Source organism: Barbus barbus (assembly GCF_936440315.1).
Source record: "Barbus barbus genome assembly, chromosome: 13".
Lineage (NCBI taxonomy): Eukaryota > Metazoa > Chordata > Actinopteri > Cypriniformes > Cyprinidae > Barbus > Barbus barbus.
In genome coordinates, this window is record NC_136741.1 from 18,299,919 (window position 1) to 18,315,062 (window position 15,144).

At 36.1% G+C, this 15,144-nt stretch overlaps 1 protein-coding gene across 1 annotated transcript in view; it reads right to left on the reverse strand.

The window, feature by feature from the left end:
• LOC306879659 (VWFA and cache domain-containing protein 1-like) overlaps positions 1-15,144 on the reverse strand; it is a 67,588-nt gene that overhangs the window by 37,710 nt on the left and 14,734 nt on the right. The window contains exons 2-3 of the mRNA XM_079432805.1: positions 7,665-7,727; positions 70-218 (exon numbers count right to left, since the gene is read on the reverse strand). Coding sequence (XP_079288931.1) covers positions 70-218; positions 7,665-7,727 — 212 coding nt within the window. The remainder of the gene's footprint in view (positions 1-69; positions 219-7,664; positions 7,728-15,144) is intronic.

Here is a 15,144-nt window from a genome sequence, read left to right on the forward strand (position 1 = left end):
ACATGCTTTAAATGCACTTAAAGGTGCTGTGGAGGGGAAAAAAGATTAAATTAATAAATGAGTACTCACTCCATCATGGAGGGAGGGATGGTGCAGCAGTCCTGGATGGCTGTGAGAGGGGATGTGAGGTGGGCTGTATAAGAGGCTTCCACCACCTGCTTGTTCCTGTTCACCACATCCAGATACCGGTTGAACTTCTCACGGATCTTTTTTGCTAGCTGAAAACAAAAAAAAAACAGATGTATTAATATCTATGCACACCAATTTTCAATATTGTCTCCCTGATAAGTACATTAACTCCTATTAACATGCTACCTGTTTCTGATGCAGAAAAGCTAGTTCATGCATTCATGACCTCTAGACTGGACTATTGTAATGCACTGCTAGCTGGTTGTCCTGCATCTTCAATAAACAAGCTACAGATAGTCCAAAATGCAGCGGCTAGAGTTCTTACCAGGTCAAGAAAATATGATCATATTACCCCAATTTTACAGTCTCTGCACTGGCTACCTATTCAGTTCCATATCATTTACAAAATATTATTACTTGCCTATAAGGCCCTAAATGGTTTAGCTCCTGCGTACCTAACTTGTCTTCTACCACGCTACAATCCAACCCGCTCCCTGAGGTCGCAAAACTACTACTTTTGGTAGTACCTAGGATAGCAAAGTCCACTAAAGGAGGTAGAGCTTTTTCACATTTGGCTCCCAAACTCTGGAATAGCCTTCCTGATAACATTCGGGGTTCAGACACACTCTCTCTGTTTAAATCTAGATTAAAGACATCTCTTTAGCCAAGCATTCACATAATGCATCTTATAATCTTGTACTGCAGTTATATCTGATCAAATATACATTATTATTATTCTTTAGCTTGGGTTGAACAAATAATTTTTGCTTAGATGGAACAGCAGCTACGCTAATTATGTCTCTATTTGTTTCTCTGTTTCTGCCATGGGATTAACATCCCGCGGTAACTAGGAATTACAGAAGCTTCAGTCTGGATCCAACCCTTAAATGATCTGAGATGACCGAACACCTGAGAAAAGATGATGCCAGCACCTCAGAGGACCTCAGAGGATGCCAAAGCTCAGACAACATACAGAATTACCAAATTTTGCCATAAGTTAAATATATTAAGGTTCTGCAATATATAAATATATTGTCGAAACTTAATTTCCTGTAGAGCTGCTTTGCAACGATTTCTATCGTAGAAAGCGCTATACAAATAAACTTGAACTATATTGGGGTTCAATTTAATTCACCCAAAATGAAAAACCTGTCATCATTTACTCACCCCCAACTTCTTCCAAACCTGTATGAGTTCCTTTATTCTGTTAAACAAAAACAAACAGTTGACAGCCATTGACTTGCATTGTTTGTTTTTTCCATACTATGGAAGTCAATGGCTGTCAACTGTTAGGTCACCAACATTCTTCAAAATATCATGTTTTGTGCTCAACAGATTTAGAACAACTTGACGGCGAGTAAATGTCAGTTTTCATTTTTGGGTGAATTATACCTTTATTTTTTGCCACCCAATGATTTTGGTCAAAAATGTCAACGCCAAAATGTTCAATAAACAAAAACAACAAATAAATAAACAATTATACCAAAACACTAATAATTATATGATAAAATAAATTGTATTTAATTTAAACAATAATTAAATTGTTTTCCAGTGTGTCCAAATTAGAAGTATAGACTGAAATGTTTGAGAATTTTCATTTAGGTGCCTTTGGTTTGAGTTGACCACTTGAATGCAATACTGTCCTTTTTATAAACATATCATAAATTAATACAATATCACTCTGATATTAGGGGTGTGCGATATGACGATTTTTGATCGTGGACGATAAAAATGTCTCCACGATCTGCTTTTGAAGAAATATCGTAGTATCGCGCTACCGCGCACATTGTCAAATACAGTTCTGGCGCCGCCGTCTCTATGTACTGTACAACACGACATACAGCAGTAGAGTTACTCAGACAGGACACTGCACTTATTCGCGATCGCAAAAGTACATTATTTGCATACAAGCCTTGCTGGTTAAATGTTTAATTCGCGCGCTGGTCTGACGTGCGCTTGTTCTGAGCGCATACACCTGAAGCACGCGCACTAAAACGCCTGTCTAACAGCGCCTGATTACTCAACTAAGTTATATTTTGCGCTAATACTGTCAAAACACACAAGGTTTACATACAGACTGAGTTGGTTATCTCTAAAATGAAAGTAAATCGTTAAGAGAGAAACGGATGCGTGCCTGTACTGTATATTAGATGCGTGCAGCTCTTAAAGGGACAGGACACTAAACGTGCTGTCGACTGTCATTAAAGAGATAGTTCACCCTAAAATTGAATTTCTGTCATTATTTACTCAGTGGAAAACCAAACAGTTGCTGGTCTACATTGACTTTGATAGTAGGAAAGAAAAATCCTATGGAAGTCACTGAGGACCAGCAACTGATTGGTTTTCCACCTTCTTCAAAATGGCATTTATAAATGTTCAGCAGAAGAAAGAAACTCATTCCGGTTTAAAACAACTTTTGAGTAAATGATGATATAAAAATACAACATTATGACAGAATTGACAGACAGATGACAGAATATTAATTTGTGGGGGAACTATTCATTTAACGTTAACAAAACAACAAAACACAAAGAGAAAAATCACTCCCTATTCTTGACTGAAAAACTTTAATACAGTTGCTTTAGGAATCAGTCTATCTAGTGTTTTATTTTTATATTTGTTCATTCAATTTCATTGAATGCTCTGCTAAATACACCTATTGTACCTGGAAATAAAGCACTGTTTGTTTTATTTGTATATTATGTGTATTTGTAATGTGTATCTTTGTTCTTATTTTTTAATAAGAAAAATAAAATAATAACAAAGATTTTTTATCTTCACCCACTTTGGCCTAAATATCTGCCATGCATCTTTGTCTTTCTAGTTTGGCTGTAATGCTCAGACAACTTGTAAAACCAAAATAGTAAAACTAACAAAGAATCGGGATAAAAATCGTGAATCGTGATATTTCTATAAAAAATCGTGATATGATATTTTTCCCATATCGCCCACCCCTATCTGATATACACACTTCTTGTTTGAGAACTCCCTTTCCATTAGTCCTGTGAAATAAACTGAGATTAATTCGCTTCCCAAATCTAGTCGTGCACTCTACATCAAAGAGAGCTTGAACTAACCTTGGAGACTAGTAATCGATTACCATTAGACATGCATTGTCAGCTGATGCAGTGCCACAGGCATTGGGAAAATGGTTTGGTGCTATAAGGGAAAACTGAGTTCATAAACCAGAAGGGGTTTCAGAAAACTGGGATGTTGTTTGAGCTTTGGGTCTATACTGCACTTGTGTGAAGGAGTTACGGCTGATTAATCATGTTTCTGTGAATTCTGGTTTACCCGTTGCAGACTGGAGCTCCCTGGAGAAAGTTATTAACTAGAGCAGCAGAGTTTCTCCAAATTACTGACACATGAGCCACTTTCTTTCACCAGATGTTTTAGTAAACCAAAACATGCACACATTCAAAGCATTAACTCTTGCATTAACAAACTTTACATAGGACTTGAATTTTAAGGCAAAATCAAATGATAAATCTCTTCCTCCAAGTCCTGGATTGGAGAAACGTACCACGACCCATTAACCGTGAACATCCAATAAGCTGCCTGTTTCAGCCATTACTGCTAAACTTCAATGTTATTCTTTCAAGTTCACAATCCAAGGGAAACATTCCCACTTCAGACAGGTCAGAAAATAACACAATCTAACCTTGTATCTAATTTTGTAGAATCTATTCAAACTGTCAAGCCTTCAAAGAGAGCTGGAAGATAATTTAAGGTTATAGCGCTCAATCCACAATATCAACTACATTCTTTAAACGGAAAATTAAACATACAAGCTACAGTTATTGTCAAAGAAATAATCCAATTCATAAATACCTAATGACAAACTGTGTGAAAATTTATTCGGGTATTTCACAAGGTCTGTGCCCTAGCTCATTAAAATGGTGACATTAAGAGAAGACAGGCTTTCTTTGTCTTTGTGTACCTACAAGACATGGACATGATCCTAATTGGTGCCGTTTTCCACTGGGTTGCCTTTTCAACTTGCACAAACGGCAGTGCCAGGCCTTCATTACCATGTGTGCGCGTACACAGGACTGGCAGATGTTGACAGCATTGCCAAACGAGCAACTGATGAAAGTCAAATTTTTTAGAGAAACCAAGAATAATGGGATTTGTAGTTACAGATCTAAAAGGGTTATTTTATAACCTTTACAATGGTTAATAAAAGAAGAACTAGAACGTCAACTAAGACAATAAACAGAGCAAAATACAATACAAAGCAGTACAAAGGAAACATGAGCAACCACACTGTAAAAAATGATTGTGATTTGAACAGTAAAATACTGTAAAAACCTGTCAATTGGTTAACAATAAGTTTCTTCTAATCAGTTGTGTCCATTAAGGTTTTACATATAGTGTTGTTAAATTAACGTTTATTGCATTATTTCAGTATAATGTTTGTTACCATGATGGTGGTGCTTGTGATGAGCTTTCATTCATCATGTGACTCTCTCATCACCACCTGTTTTTAGTGGTTATCAGTGTATTACAAAAGTTCAAAACAGATATTAGTACTTCAATAGGTTGGTATATTATATTAAAGAAATACATGTTTTTACAGTGAATTTAAGTTAAGTCTGTAAATCCTAAACGTTTGCTGACATATTTTTAATGGTAAAGTTCTGGCAACCACAGCTGCCGGTATTTTACCGTAAATTTCATTTATTTATTTTTTAACAGTGCAAGACTTGACGCCATAATTATAAAATCAATGAATTCATATAATGTTTTTCTTTTCTTTTTTCCTCCAGCAAACTAATGGCAATCAAAGCTGTTCGAATATGACAAATTTGTTGGCTAACATGGAAGATTAATTCACTTCTAATGGGTTTAGAGGGTTTTTTTTGAGGTGGAGTAAAATAATATCTGGTTAAAACCACTTAAAGAGACATAGACATGAGTTTACATGCTTGACTTATATTTTTTATACTTTCAAGAGGTATGACTCTATTTGTGTTGCAGAACAAAAATTAACAGACTTAATTTTATTCAAATTAACAATCATTATCATTTCCATATTCTTTAGTCTTCAACAAATTAGAAATTCTTGAATATGCTAATTCTCTTTCTGATTTTAGGACAACAAACTGAAGAGCTCTATTAAACAGAAACTAAAACTAGGTCAATTTAATACAATACAGATTTCAGAGCTAAGAATAGAGTGTATTTAGCTGCATTATCATACCACAAAATAATATAAAATTATTAATTTCTAAATTTTACACATTTGTGTGTACTTATTGCTGTATATTAAGTCAATCATTTTAACATGAAATAGTTTTCATACATGTAAAAATGACGAATTTGATCAGTGGAAAAGGTGTTTCACGTGTTCCTCTTAAATGTAACACTTCAATAAGTCTGAATCTACTCCGCTTAGTCAACTACACCAGCGGCGAGATCCAAAATAGTGGAGTAATCATTTTAATTCTTCATCTACATCTCCTTCACTTTTTATATGAGTACATCCAGCGCCAACTAATGAGGAACAACAAAACAGCATTATAGCATGACAAAGCCTGAGTCACTTCATAATCAAACACGTTCAGGTCTCGATTGCCTCAGCAGGCAGAACGGTTTATCAGCGTCTACCCCCAAAAACCCTGTTTGGCAATTAGCTGTCGAGGTGTCACTAGGAAAACCTGCCAGCGATCGGCTTAATCTCTCACCAGCAGCTGGTAAATAGCTGCAGGTGAGAGGAATGAGAGAGAGAGACAGCGTACAGGAATAATTCACACAAAAGGGCTTCTCTTGGCACGGAAACCCAAGTGAAGAGTAACAACCTGTCCGTTCTTGCTCAGGACGTGTGTGTGACGCTGAGAAACACATTCAGAAGGTACGAGCTCAGTTGCTGCCACTCATGCTGATTTGTTTTGAGGCTGGTCAGACCAGAGTGTATTAACATTGAAAGCTCTTTATGCCTTACAGCAAAAACAGAAGCTGGAGTAGGCAAGAGGGAGAGGCCCATGGCAAGAATAAATCACACTAGTGCATGACAGACTTACAGTCTTATAACTGACGGAGAAAAGAGATGCATTCCCACAGTTTCAGATGGAAAAGTACTGAAATGAAATTCAATGGTTACTGTGGCCTAAATTATTATTTTTCTGATGATACATATGCACACACTATATAGACAGTTGTGCTCATTGATGTACCTCACCAAATAATAATATATTTTTGAGGTAATCATATAAAAATGAAAAAAGAAGGGATCATAAAAATAGTGTATTTAGTTTGAGAGTCTGCATAACAAATATATGGACTATATAGACAAAAACTTCAACTTACTGATTCTCAAGGAGACGATGGACACAATATTTTGTGATCATTTTTGTAAATTCTGTTATTGCTTTGTCTTGTAGTATATAGCTTCATAAGGGCTGTAAGTAGTAGTTTATGAATGCGTTACAAAAATGCAATTGAATTTGAATAATAATAATAATAATAATGAATAAGCCAAATTTGAGCAATATATAAATTAAATAAAATGATTTTGAGCAGATTAAATGTCCAACAGGGTATTTTTTTAACTATAAATGATTTGTAATTAAGTAGGCTAGTTCTTGATCAATTCAAGCAAAAACCTTGTACAATCTCTGAAGGATGTCCAAAGATCAAAAGGTAGCTTCCACAATCCTTCATATTTACAGTAAATATCTTGCGCAACTAAAACATGTTGTGCATCACAAACAATCTCCTCAAACAATATTAAAACTTATGAAGGTATACTGTATCTAATATTGGTTATTATACTTTGGTGTGATGCCCAATCATTTGATTTGATAGTGGAAAAAAGATAAGAAAAGAAAAAGTAAAGAAAAGAGAAAAGAAAAGAAAAGAAAAGAAAAGAAAAGAAAAGAAAAGAAAGGAAAAGAAAAGAAAAAGAAAATCTTAATAGCAGACACTTAAAAAATCAGTTAAAATAATTACTACAATTTGGTTGTTTAAAACTAACTTAAATTGCAAAAAAAGATAAAAAGTTACATGTTTTAACGTTTCCTTTATGCAACTATTTTACATTGAAATAGTGTGACATTTCAGCATTAAACCTTGAAAAGCATGACAACATAATTTAGACTTAAAATAGACATTTATGCCATGGGTGTAATACAAATAATTTCCCTGTCTCGTTCTGTTAAATGTTATCCATACTGACTGACAGACAGGCATGTTTGTAATTAAACAAGCTCTTCTCCTAATACTGCTGAGTTTTAAAATGGTTTCTAATCAGAGTTTTGATCATAGGCCAAAAGCATTTACGCCACGAAGAGCTAAAGCATGAGCAACCATCTTCTCATTTCTCCAGAGCTTGTTAGGGAGGGACACGTTGCAGTCAATAGAGGTTGGAATTAGTGTTTCAGCAGTAGAAAGCACAAAGATGGCTTCAAAGACAGCTGACAGCAACTGCAGAATTTTAATGGGTGTCCTTTGCCCCTCTAGACCACACACACGCACTCACAGAGAGAGAGAGAGAGCACTCACTCGGTATCAAGGGATGATGATGGGTAACTCACCTGCTGCACCTCTGTTTCACCATTTGAAGTCTTCTCCGTGTACACAAAGGAGTTGAAGATTCTCTGTGTGGAAAAGAAGAAAGAAGAGTTGCTGAAAACTGACAAATGAAAGTAAAGAGCTGCTAGACTGAAACAAGAAAGAAAACGGCAATGGCAGAATTGATCCGTATGCACCAGGACTTTTGGTTAATGACTTTTCTGGTCATTTTTCAGTAGTGTGATTGTAGCTCAGTTACAGTTTTCCAGTAATGAGCTAAGGTTACACTGTCTTCACAGCAAAGTGAGCTGTTGCTAAACCTTCTCTCTCAAATGTCTGATTCATTCTATAATAAATCAGTTCATTTGAAAGAATCAATTAAAAACAATTCACTGATTCACTGACTGACACACACACACACTGATGCCGTATTTCAGTATTACTGACAGTATTTCTATTTATTGTGAACTAAAAATATTCACCACAAGGTTTTCAACACAGTTATACAAATTAGACTGTACATGTCCCTTTGGTCACACTTTCCTTTCAGGTCTAATTCTTGCCATTAACAAACAATTAACTATGCCTTTTGCCTCAATAAACTCCTAATTCTCTGCTTATTAATACTTAAGGAAGTGGTTAAGTTTAGGTATTGGGTATATAAGATCAGGGATATAGAATATATGGTCATGCAGAATATGTGTTTTGTAAGTATTAATAAACAGCCAATATGTTAACAATAGGCATGCTAATAAGCAACTAGTTAATAGCAGGCCTGGTTTTTGACAGCTATAGAAGGGTGGTCTGGCAGATATCCTGGGTGGGCATTTTTTACCCCGGCGGGGGTATTTCTCCTGGGGAATATTGCAGGGGGATACTGTCTAGATATTTATACTGTAGATATTGCTATAATAACTATATTATATACACTTAAAAGAAGAGCAATAGTTTGTACTCGCACAACAAAAACTTTCTCTTGAATATTAAAAAAGAAAAAGAACTCTTTGTTCTCCTTCTCTGGATCATTGTTTCTACACTGGTGAATCTTTTCAACTAACTTTATTTATATCAAACAAGGCCATAATCATGTTTAGAACAGTGGGGGGACTAATTGTTTTGAGGAAAATATAAAGACCAGACCACTATGGTGATGGTATTTATTTAAAGAAACTAAATAAATAAATAAAGGATTTAAATGGATTTATGGGGGGAAAAAATTAAATAAATAATGTTTGTAAAGTACTCAATCTGAACCGCAATTAATATTTTTATTTTAAAATATGCACCTATTAAATTTCAGCTGTATTGTTGAAAATGCAAAACAGAAAAATGCCAGTCATAATCAATTATGAATGTCACGTAAATCACGTAAATGACAGACCAAAATGGCAAAAAAGTAAAAATTTGGCCAAATTTGAAAAAAAAAAAAAAAAAAGTCAAATAGTTTGCATCACTGAATATTGTTGATCGTTTACATCATAGAAGGGGAATACTACGTTTACAGTCGAGCTGACTACAGCTATAGTAACTAACGCAACTTTCATCACATAATCGCTCTTACTTCAGTGTTGTTTACGTTCAGTTTTCATTATACATTCAACATCAAGTCAAAGGGGAGCTTTCAACTGAACTGTATAGCCTACATGCATTTTAGACGCTTATATTATGTTCTTGCCCCGTCCATGCAGTGAATGCCCGTTATTGATTGAGTGGGTTTTTAGAACATTAATTCAAATGCTCAGGTAATTTCAGTGGTAGTCTATACATACTCGTGTATTAAACTCCCTGTAACTCTCAAACTCCCCGTGATAGCACGCAAATATTTCTGCCCATTTTCGCTTGTTGTCAGCCTCTGATTTTCCGCAACAGACTGAAGCATCCGTGTGAAATCAGCACGCCTTGCTTTCAGCTAAAAAAAGAAAAATGCTGCAATTTTCTGGTGTTATTTTATGATTTTTGAGGCAGTCTCCAGCTAGATCTTAAACTTCTCAAAATACAGTCCAATTCAGATTGGTTTTGAACACTGCACACACAAAAAATTAACACAGTCTTTATCCAATTCTGATTGGTTGGGCAAGAGAGTCATTTTGGTGGACTCAGTTCAACCCTGCCCATGCCTGGAGCTGGCCCTGGTTATTAGTGAAAATTGGTCCCTATACTAAAGTGTTACTGTAGCTTTTAGTTTAGCAAGCTACAGGTTCAAAGTAGCTTCCCTTCAAACATTATGCTTATGTGAACAACTGATGATAATTATACTAATTATATTCTTCTTTCAAAACGGTGATCTCCTTATTACAGAAGGTACACCAGGTAATTTCTCTAGTGGCAAAATTCCTAGAGAAGTTTCTAGAAATCAAAGGTTTCAGGTGGATTTCAAGTTTCATCTAGTACCTTTTACCTAAATGTACAATTGCACTACATGTTTTGCCAACATGATGCTCATCGTAGACACAAACACTAGACAAACATCTAAAGCCAACAATTACATTACATACTGCACAAAAGCTCACCAAACATTTGCTTAAATAAGACTGCAGATGTTTCGTGTAAGCCTCCCAATTCTGGGCTAAATGAGCTATGGAAGATTAAATCTTTCTATGTCTACACCTTACCATTGTAAACCTTAAAAAAAATAGCCTATAAGCTCAACAGTTCCTCTAAATGACGATATTTGCTCTTTGTGCGCCTCATTACCATGGCAATCCTGACACAGAATATCGCTGCGGAATTTGTCATAACTTGATTGATTCCCACCCCATCCAAAAATCACTCACCATCAGGAGGACTGATGATCTTCAACACTTAAGAAGAGAAGAAACTCTTTCAGTCAGTGTGAAATGCGTCTGAGGTCAGGGTGGTCACCCACATTAAAGATGATGAAACGGGCACATGTCCGCACTCACCTAAAGCCTGGAATTTCATCACGAGCGCATGTTTATAAAAAGCAAAACAAACTGTGGGTGATGTATGGATGAGCCCCACCTTTGTGAATAAAGCTCCAGACACAGAAGCTGTGGAAAACTAAGTGAAAGAAGAAACTTGTCATTTCAGACCCTTCTTGTAAAATAAACACAGGCACAAACACAAATAGCACACCGGGCACCAGCGCAGGTCTTTCCCCGGTGTGGTGGGTTTGTTTTTCGAACTGCTCCAATGGCTTTCACAGCTTTACCCAGGTCAAAGAGGAATTTCGCAGCTTGTAACTTGAGAACCCTCTCAACAAACGTGAAAACTCTTGAGAGGAAGGTCTTTGAGGTAAGAAAACTGATAAAAAAAAAAAACAGGGCGCTACACCATTATTATGGTTCCAGCATTTCACCTAAACAAAGTTTCCCTTACAGTCTATTCAACCGCACCAAACAGTAACTGTGTTTTGTAAAAGACTTGAATGTTTTGTGTATGTGAATATGTATCAAGTTTTTTTTTTAAAGCATTTTCCTTTTAGCCTATTATTTCTGAACATATAACATGTTTAAGACAAGTTTGTACAGGATGTAGTTGTAGCTCATGCATCTTTTAGGCAGAGATATTTAACTTTAGATTTGTTGAACATTTACATAATGTTGACAGCTTCATATGTGCTGCACTTGGAACAGAATTATTTAACTATAGGGTTAATAAAGAAAAAGAAAATTTATTCATGCCCCGGAGCCATGTGAGGCACGTTTTATTATGGATGCGCGTGCTTTATTTAACGTCTTTTGGACTGTTGAACAAAAACACCCACCGCAATGATAACGCTTGGAATAGCCAGGACAATTTTTAATATAACTCTGATTGGATTCGTCTGAAAGAAGAAAGTCATATACACCTAGGATACCTAGAGGGTGATTAAAACACAGGCTAATTTTCATTTTTGGGTGAACTAACCCTTTAAGGCATCTTGAGGCCCCCTGTTTGAGAACCACCGCTTTAGGGAGATATGACAAAACTGATAATATGGATGCAAGCAAAGATTTCTCAACTGTCACCAACGGTGACTAGAATTTAAATTATTGATGCAATTGTTTACAGTCACATCTGTGACCACTTTAGTCTTGGTGTGTAGCCCTGCAACAACAGAAAGAAATAGAGCAGCATCAAGCTATGCCACCAACAATACTCAGTGCCTTTACTCAACTTTACTCAACTTTACAAATCGACAGGACTCTTCAAGCCCTCTCCAAGTTTGGACAATCCACCGTCTAATCCTCACAGACAAGTTGACATTAAAATGAATGACAAGCTATAGGATTGTAAGCAATACCGCCGTTCAACTGAGTGGGGACAAAGAGGCCTCTGTGCAGCTGCTTTGGCTCAGAATTTGGTGTCCAGGGTGGTTATTAATCTAGTCAACCCCAGGGTTAATCTTGACTGCAGATGAATAGATGTCTGGAATGACTGAACCTCATGCGGTCTTTGATTCAGGCTTGTCAAGGCTCCGTCACTCCCTTCAACAGAGGCACGGCAAGGGAGATCGACTAAAACCAAGCTCTCCGCAAGGTGGTTTATTATATCAAGATTGCCATCTCCCTCAGCCTAAAAGTAGCCACTTAACAGTTATTGCCTCCACCTAAGGAATGAAAACCATAAGTCATGTCCATATTTCAATACACAAACAGAAATGTGTTCCGTCATTCTCTGCATACCTCGTAGCAGTTGCGCAAAGCTAATGGACACAGATGAGCTTATTGGATTTTAACAGCACATGCTCTTCCATGGAGCCCATCCAGCTAATCCTCATTAATTTGGGATTGTACAAGCGAGTGAAAGGGTGTGCTCACTGCTCACACAACGCAATGAGCAGAAACGGTGCCGTAATCCTCTCTTTAGGCCTACGAGGTCTAAATCATTGGTCTGACCCTCCCTTAATACTGCAGTAAAGATATAGATTAAAGAGCAGTAATGCTTTTTTGCTCTAAGGTAAATCAATGCAAATTGGCATTTGCAAATCATAAACATAACGAACAACAAAATATAGGTCAGGACTTAATTTTATTCATCTGTAACTTATTTGATGAGCAAAAGTGGGCGTAAGATAAAATAATAAGGTCACGATGAATGAGAGTTTGCTAAAACAAATATTTGACCATGTGGTGGCTATCCAAGTGATGTCATTGGACAAGAAATGTTGTTTCAGAGGAAAAGCAAGTGATTACATTTTAAAGATTAGAAAAATAATTAAAATCAATAAAATAAGTTATTTAGCATTATCGTTTTAAGTTGACTTCAAGATTGTTCATCAGTCATGAGGGATGTGAAATACGATAAGGAAATATGACATGGACAGTTCCCAAAAATGAAAAATCTGTCATTTCTTCTCACCCTCATGCCATCTGTGGAGCACAAAAGGTGATATTTTGAAGAATATTTCAACTGTTTTGTCCATAATGAGCTTTCATTGTATGGACAAAACAGTTTAAATATTCTTCAACATTGTAACAAAGCAAAGCAAATTGGACCCATTGACTTATATTTTATGGACAGAACAACTGAGACATATTTCTAAATATTTATTTTATTTTTCTACAGAAAAAGGAAAGTCCTGTTTCACAGACCTGGCAACCCTGATTACTGCTATCAAAAACAAATTCATGCGAACAATTTCACAAAAACAGGGAAATTATATTAAATGTCATTAGCACTATAACTTGTATTTTTACCTTATTGTGTACAAATGTTGTAAAACTCAATTCAATTGCAATTTTTATACTGTAGTAACTGTTTTATATGCTCAAATGTCCCAATGAATTCATTATGACCTTCATTTATCTCTTGCATGTCATTTTATTTTCAATTATTTACTCGACTGTGTGTTTTTTTCTAGATGTAGGCCTACTGAAAATCGCCTTCAAATAAATGTGTTTTATGAGAGTAACTGTCAATTTGACTTGAAATCCCATATTTCCTCACTGCAGTTGTCAACACCTAGTTGCTGCGGCAGCGACAGGGGAAACTGGGTACAAACAGAGAAGATGAAAGGCCAGACAACAGAAGCCAGTCTGGGATGCTATTGCGATTTCCTGCCGCAGGTACCCCGCTCACCCCCTTCCCCCCTCCTCCATGCTCAAACTCTCAGAAGCAATGTGCTCATTGCACTACAAAGGCTTCTGCTCTAGAATGAGGCATCCTTCCCTGCCCTCTGATGTGTTTTTTCTCCATCTCCCTCTCACCCTCTCCCAGTTTCTAAGGATGAGCCAGAGACAAGGCAGCACTCGAATATGTGGAAATGCTTAATATACACACTGGCAAGAACCAAAAAGCAATTTGAATGTAACATTAACTAACAAATGATTACTGAATGATTTAAACACAGAGCGACAAATAACTCAAATTTTGATTCCTCACTGACGAAAGAGTACCATGGTATTATTGTGTATTGGAAATGATATACTGCAAATACCATTGTTTATGAATATCATTCAATAACATCTAGGATTAAGAAATATAACTATATGGGATTAAGAAATATAATTTATATCAATATTATATATTTTAAAAGATATTCGAGAATTATTGATATTTATGTAGTTGCTCTAAAATATATATACACATACATACACATATATATACACATATATATATACATATATATATATATATTTTTTTTTTTTTTTTTTTTTTTTTTTTTTTTTTAAATAAGCGAAAAAATTTCAACCAAACAGCCATTGTTGCCATTAGATGTCCCACTCCGAACATATGCATGTAGGTTTCTTTATTCTGGCATACCTACTCAAATTATACATGATAGTAAGACCAATAATAATAATAATAATAATTTCATTTTATTACCAAACTCTTAATAAAACTGGTTCTTACAACAAACAGCCAAGAAAATGTCCAGTTTAAAGATGTCAAAAGTTAGATATTTGTCAGACATATTGTAACTTCTACGGTTTTCTTGCATACATTTATCAATAATGTTTGAAAAAAAAGAAAAAGTAAAAAAAGAGTCTTAACAGATACTGAAGTACGGCTGACATGTTTCACATTAGCAGTGAATAAACTGAAGTGTGTGTGTGTGTGTGTGTGTGTGTGTTTGTGAGGGGGTTGGGTGGAGGGGAAGAGAGTGAGTGTAAAATGAGTTCCACATGTGAGCATATATGGGTGGACTGCATTTATAATCTCACTGAGTTATCAGGTTAATGGAGCATATAAAATAAGTAAGTTTAACTTTTTCAAATAAGTTAAAAGAAAGATTTCACATTATTCTAATTTTTTGCGATGTACCTGTGCAGTCTAAACTGGGAGATACGTTGGGTCTCACTCAAATGCACAACATGTAGATAAATCACCTACAGATATAACACACCTTACGCCAGTGTGTTCTTGATCCGCTCTGGGCTGAATTTATGTTTTAGGCCGCCCCTCCACCAAGAGAGAGACTGAGTGTCGGTGGAGGGGCCGACAGAGCCTGGGGTCCTACAATAACAAAACCTCTTTGTGCAAACACTGTGGGGCCCGTTGAGAGACCAGGTCATGGAGCGGATTCTCTTGCAGATCTCCAACTCGCGGCAGCCCTGT